Here is a 6,493-nt window from a genome sequence, read left to right as displayed (position 1 = left end):
CCGACAGGAAACAGTGTCAGACTTTATTTTTCTGGGCTGCAAAATCACTGCAGATGGTGATTGCAGCCATGAAATTAAAAGATGCTTACTCCTTGGAAGTAAAGTTATAACCAACCTAAACAGCATATTAAAAAGTAGAGACACCACTTTGTCAACAAAGATCTGTCTAGTCAAGGCTATGGTTTTTCCACTGGTCCTGTGTGGATGTGAGAGTTGGACTGTGAAGAAGGCTGAGCACCGAAGAATTGATGCTTTTGAACTGTGGTGTTGGAGAAGACTCTTGAGAGTCCCTTGGACTGCAAGGAGATCTAACCAGTCCATCCTAAAGGAGATCAGTCCTGGGTGTTCATTGGAAGGACTGATGTTGAAGCTGAAACTCCAACACTTTGGCCACCTGATTCGAAGAGCTGACTCATTGGAAAAGACCCTGATGCTGGGAAGGATTAAGGGCAGGAGGAGAGGGGGATGACAGAGGAAGAGATGGTTGGATGGCATCACTGACTCAATGGACATGGGTTTGGGTGAACTCCGGGAGTTGGTGATGGACAGGGAGGCCTAGCGTGCTGCGGTTCATGGGGTCTCAAAGAGTCGGACATGACTGAGTGACTGAAGTGAAGGGAAGTGAAAGTTATTTAACTCCTTCACACTTTAGTTTCCTCATCTACAAAACAGAGATCTAAGTGGTACCTTCTTATAGAGTTACCAAGAGGATTAAATGAGGTGATCCATGCAAAATGCTTATGACAGTGATTTGCCTATACCAAGCCCTGGGCAATTGTTAGCTATGGTTATCATTTCTTTGTCTATCTGGCCATCCCACTGTGTTTATCTTGTATAGGTGTGTTATGTATCCACACTCCAACTACCTTCAACACCCCAGTAGGATTTAGCCTTTAAGTACAATATTGCTTCTGTTTTATGCTTTGGATTTTTGGCCATGTGGGATCTTAGCTCCCCCACCAAGGATCGAACCCACACCCCTGCATCGGAAGGCAAAGTCTTAGTCACTGGACTGCCAGGGAAGTCCCTAGCCTTTAAGTAGAAGTTTCCTGAATGTCCTCAAACACTTCTTATAAAAAAGAAGGTAATTAGATAGGTTATGGTAAACTATAGTCTTTCTAGAAATAGTCACTTCTAAACTCTCTTTGGTGAGAATTTTTACATGCTAATTTCTTGTTGGGAATAAAGATTCTTGGTGCTTCATTCAGGTGCCTCTGCTGGTTTTCCAAGAGATCCTTTCGTAGAGCCTGCAGTTGATTGCATCAGCCTCATAACTGGCAACGGTTATAATATAACAAACGGATCAAAGCAGAAGGCCAGATGTCCCAAGAAGTGTTTCAGGGAAACATACACATATAAACACCCCCCCTGCCCCCCAATAGTTTGCATATACAGGCAAACACGTGACTGCTTCCCCATTTATCCTTGGAATATTCAGATTTGTGCTTCCTGAACCTCTAGGCCCTCCCTGTGACTTTTTATTTCAGATTCAGGCCTATTCTGAGTTCACCAGACTTGAGGGGGTTGATCATGTCAGAGCCTCACACTAAGGCCACACTTAAATCCCTTTCATAAGATTCTATAAAATTTTCTCTTTTTTTTTAAAAAAGTTATTTAGATATTTAAAAGCCTCAAAGTAATATGAGCTTACCATTGAAAATTCAAAGAATCAGGACATCCCTGGTGGTCCAGTGGTTAAGACTCCCCACTTCCAGGGGGCAGGGAGCTCAGGTCTGATCCCTGGTCTGGGAATTAAGGTCCCACATCTCGAGCAGTGCAGCCAAAAAATAAAAAATTTTTAAAAATTCAAAGAATCATACATAGACAATAACTTAGTGTCTACCCTAGTGTCTCATCCTTCTCTGCTTCTACTTCTTGAAAAAACAGTGCAAATGCCCAGGTGTGTCTCCTTCTACACTGGTTCTCTATGTTAACAAAGGCATGCATAAGCATATGTTCGTTTGTGAGGGTTATACTGTGCACATTCCTCTCTGTTATACAGTAACTAAGAGTACAGACTCTGTAACCAGAGCCTGGCTTTTTCCACTGCTGAGTTGTGTGACCTTGGGCAAGCAAATTAACCTCTCTGTATTTATATCTTCTTATCTCTCTATAATGGTTAAAATATTAGTGTCTACCTTATAAGGTCTTTTTGAGAAGTAGATAATGTATGTAAACTATTTGGACCTGGTACATGGCCAGTGCTTCTTTAGTGTTAGCTTTTATTACTATGGGGTTTCTCCTTAGACCCTTATATTTAGGATGAACTCACTGGTTTTAACAATTGATAAATATTCCATAGTGTAGATATATTGTAATTGACTCTAAACAAGTTGTGATGCCAGTTTTGATACCCTCACATCATGAAGTATATTATACTATGGTTGAGGAAGGAAGTGAAGGGGGTGAGAGGGGGAGAGGATCACTGTTCTGAAAGCTACTACTGAAGAATAAGAATTAGGAAATTTTGCTGAAGACTGCATATACCAGTATTTTCTTAATGTTATTTAAGAGATTATTGGCTGTTCTGAGTAGTGCCTTAAAGTTGGGTTTTCATATGCCAAAGTACAGTTGCATGCTTATTTATAACTTCATTTGACGGCAATGAAAATTTTTATAATGTCAGCATTTAAGAAATATTATTCATGTCAGCTTTACCAAGTCCCAAGTGGCTTCCCACATAACTTTTCAGCATTTTTGTTGATTTCCTTAAGCAGTGCTTGGTATTTACTTTGAAGTTTGCCTTATGATGCCTCTTCTGTCATAAACATCCATCAAATAGCCCCCATCATTTCCGACTCTTCACTGCAACCAGGAAAAAAAGAAGCACAGCATCTGAAAACCCACATGCGAGACAATCTAATGTTTACTTTATTTTCATTTAAATATGCAATAAATGTGCCTTCTGATAAATACAGTTCTAGAATCAAATAGTATTGCATAACATCCTGGAGTTAAAAAAAAAAATCAAACATAGCAGATGCTGTTGATGTGCCAACATATCCTCTGGGCATCTGCCTTCCCAGGCATTGCCAACCATACGGCTCCCACCAGAGGGCTTTCGCTGGCAGTGAATCTGGTTTGGCAGCAAGTGAGCGGGCAGTTAAGTGCCAGGCAGTAAACACCCTGTGGATGTAGCCATCAGATAATGAATGTGAGTGGGAGGATAAGTTCTCCAATACCTTCACCCCTCAAGTGGAACAACTCTGGAGTTTTTTGTTTTTTTTTAAATATTGTCTCCCAGGGCTCCCCAGGGGATCAAACCCTAGTTGTCCAGAGTAGTAACTTCCTGAAAATGTACCTTTTATAGACGTGGCTCCTTTCCCTACTTCCCTACCAGAGTCTCTTGGGATCACCTCCCAGATTAGCCACTTGCATTCAAATTCTTGTCTGGGGTCTATTTCTAGGGTAACCCAAATGTGAAAACATCTTTTTTAAACTCCAAAAATAACACATATTGAATGTAGAAACATGAGGAAAATACAGTCAAGCAAATAACTTGCAGTCTTACCACTTAGGGAAATATTTATTACTGCTATTTTGGTATATTTTTAAGATATGTTAGTATACCTAACTGAGGAGGCAATGGCACCCCACTCCAGTACTCTTGCCTGGAAAATCTCATGGATGGAGGAGCCTGGTGGACTGCAGTCCATGGGGTCGCTAAGAGTCGGGCATGACTGAGTGACTTCACTTTCACTTTTTACTTTCATGCATTGGAGAAGGAAATGGCAACCCACTCCAGTGTTCTTGCCTGGAGAATCCCAGGGACAGAGGAACCTGATGGGCTGCACAGAGGAGCCTGATGGGCTGTCTGTGGGGTCGCACAGAGTCGGACATGACTGAAGCGACTTAGCAGCAGCAGCAGCAGCAGCAGTATACCTAAAATGAAAAGAATATCACTGTACATATTTTTTGTGTGTCTTTCAATTACAGGTTGTCAGAAACAATTTTCTTTTTGCCTTTTCCCCCAAATGGAAATTCTTCAGATTTTTTTATCTGATAATTCTGAAGAAAGTGCAGATCCTATTTTCCTGGGATAATCACTGTCAACTATTCTGTGTATATTTTTCCTGCTAGATATTTAGATAATATTTTAAATATCAGTGAAGTATGTATTATTTATTATTCTGTATTTTATGTATTATTCTGTAACCTGTTTTATTGGAAATATTTTAAACATAAAAAATAATATAAAGCATACTTGTTCATTGTAGAAAAATAAGAAAATACAGATGAACAGAAAAAGAGTATAAAGAATGAAAATCATATGTATTGCAACTCTTCAGGAATAGCTACTATCAACATTTAGGGGTAATTCCTTGTAGACTTAAAAAGGCTTTTATATAAATACCCATGTAAATAATGAATTTATGAATGAGATCATGCTGTCTAAATTATTTCCTGCTGCTGCTGCTGCTAAGTCAATTCAGTCGTGTCCGACTCTGTGTGACCCCATAGACCGAAGCTCACCAGGCTCCCCCATCCCTGGGATTCTCCAGGCAAGAACACTGGAGTGGGTTGCCATTTCCTTCTCCAATGCATGAAAGTGAAAAGTGAAAGTGAAGTCGCTCAGTCATGCCCGACTCTTAGCGACCCCATGGACTGCAGCCTACCAGGCTCCTCCGTCCATGGGATTTTCCAGGCAAGAGTACTGGAGTGGGGTGCCATTGGCTTCTCCAAAATTATTTCCTAACTACTAGTTACTTAGCAATATATTATGAACATTTTTCTATAATGATAAATATTAAAAAATTGTTAATGACTATATCAAAGCCTTTTAATCAATTTTCTGTTACTAAAGATTTAGATTGTTTGAAACATTTATAAATGGTATCACAATAAAATCCTTATAGTTAAACTCTTGGGCACATCATGACTATTTCATTAAGATAAATTTCTACAAGTAGAATTATGGTTTAAAGGTTTATACATTTTAATGAGTCTGATAAATATTGCCAAATTACCTGCTAGAAGAATTTCGGCAATTTACCCTTCCTATAGTAGAGAATGAACATAACTTGTTTCTAGTTTTCAACACAGTTGTTTATTAGAATAAAAAAACTTACTGTTGTAGAATAAATTATTTGTATTTCCAGGGATTCTTTCCATTGACCTTTTACTTTTGGCAGCTGTTTGAAAGTAGTTTCCAATTTCTTTGCAGATGAATTGTCAAAATTCCTACCACTGGAAGCATCTATAAATATCCTTTTATTCTTAAGCATTTAAACATGTGAACTCCTCTCATCCATATAAACCAATTCCTGTTCATAAGGATTCAAAAGTCTGCTTATCCATTTATGTAAGATATTAAAAACTGATACCAAAGACTTACCCTTACATTCATTTATTGTTAGGAAATCTTTACTGTGATAAGCTTGACTTTTCCTACCTTTGATTTTAAAATATCCCCTTCTCTCTTCTACAGGTTTTGCAGATGTGAACTGTTGGCACCTTCGTTTCCGCTGGTCTGGGGATGCTCCTTCAGAACTCCTGAGGAAATTCAGAAACTATGAAATATGAAATATCCGTGTTCCATAGAGGAGAGAGAGAGAGAGAAAGAGATCATTTCTTGTGCTGCCAACTTGCAGTCTCTTCAGATCTTAAAAATGTCATATTTGTGAATTGCTGAGTACCAAATCATTCTTCCATCCTTGAACCCATTCTCTCAATGTGTTTTTTAAATGAGAAAATCTTCAGACTAGTTTCTTTCAATATTGAAGTAAATTAAGGCCCTTAGATCCAGAGTAGATTGTATTATGTGTATTTTCCTGTTAATGTTATTTATAGAGATCTATTAAAAATCAATCCCTGTTGTTAAATATTTCATTGATGTACCATGATCTTTATTAGTGCTGGATATACAAGAAATGTTTTGTGACTCTGAACTTAAAATGAAATGTGAAATTACTTGTGTAAATTGAATGAAATAAATAATCTTTCCAAAGTTCATAATGAATTTTTTATTTAAAAATTTTATTTATTTGGCTGGATCAGGCCTTATCCCTTGGAGAAGGGAATGGCAACTCACTCCAGTATTCTTGGTTGGAGAATTCCATGAGCAGAGGAAGCTGGCAGGCTACAGTCCATGGGGTTGTGGAGTTGGACATGATTGAAGTGACTGATCATGCACACACATTGGGCCTTAGTTGCATCATGAGAGATCTTTTGTTGCAGCACTCAGATTCTCTAGTTGCGGCAGACGGGCTCTCTAGTTGTGGTGCTTGGGCTTAGTGCTCTGAGGCATGTGCGATCTTAGTTCCCTGACCAGGAATCGAACTCGCCTCCCCTGCATTGTAAAGTGAAAGTGAAAGTGAAGTCGCTCAGTCGTGTCCGACTCTTTGCGACCCCACGGACTGTAGCCTATCAGGATCCTCCGTCCATGGGATTTTCCAGGCAAGAGTGCTGGAGTGGATTGCCATTTCCTTCTCCAGGGGATCTTCCCAACCCAGGAATCAGAACCCGGGTCTCCCGCATTGCGGGCAGACGCTTT

General features: G+C 39.4%; 1 protein-coding gene across 1 annotated transcript in view; it reads left to right on the top strand.

Moving 5' to 3' along the window:
• Positions 1 to 5,952, top strand: part of DNAJC12 (DnaJ (Hsp40) homolog, subfamily C, member 12) — a 45,370-nt gene extending 39,418 nt beyond the window's left edge. Inside the window, exon 6 of the mRNA XM_010852152.1 lies at positions 5,429 to 5,952. Coding sequence (XP_010850454.1) covers positions 5,429 to 5,523 — 95 coding nt within the window. The 3' untranslated portion in view covers positions 5,524 to 5,952. The remainder of the gene's footprint in view (positions 1 to 5,428) is intronic.
• The last annotated feature ends 541 nt before the right edge of the window (positions 5,953 to 6,493 follow it).

This window comes from Bison bison, unplaced genomic scaffold (genome assembly GCF_000754665.1).
Source record: "Bison bison bison isolate TAMUID 2011002044 unplaced genomic scaffold, Bison_UMD1.0 scf7180017864309, whole genome shotgun sequence".
Lineage (NCBI taxonomy): Eukaryota > Metazoa > Chordata > Mammalia > Artiodactyla > Bovidae > Bison > Bison bison.
Note: the sequence above shows the minus strand (reverse complement) of the source record. Positions and strands in the feature narration are given on the sequence as shown.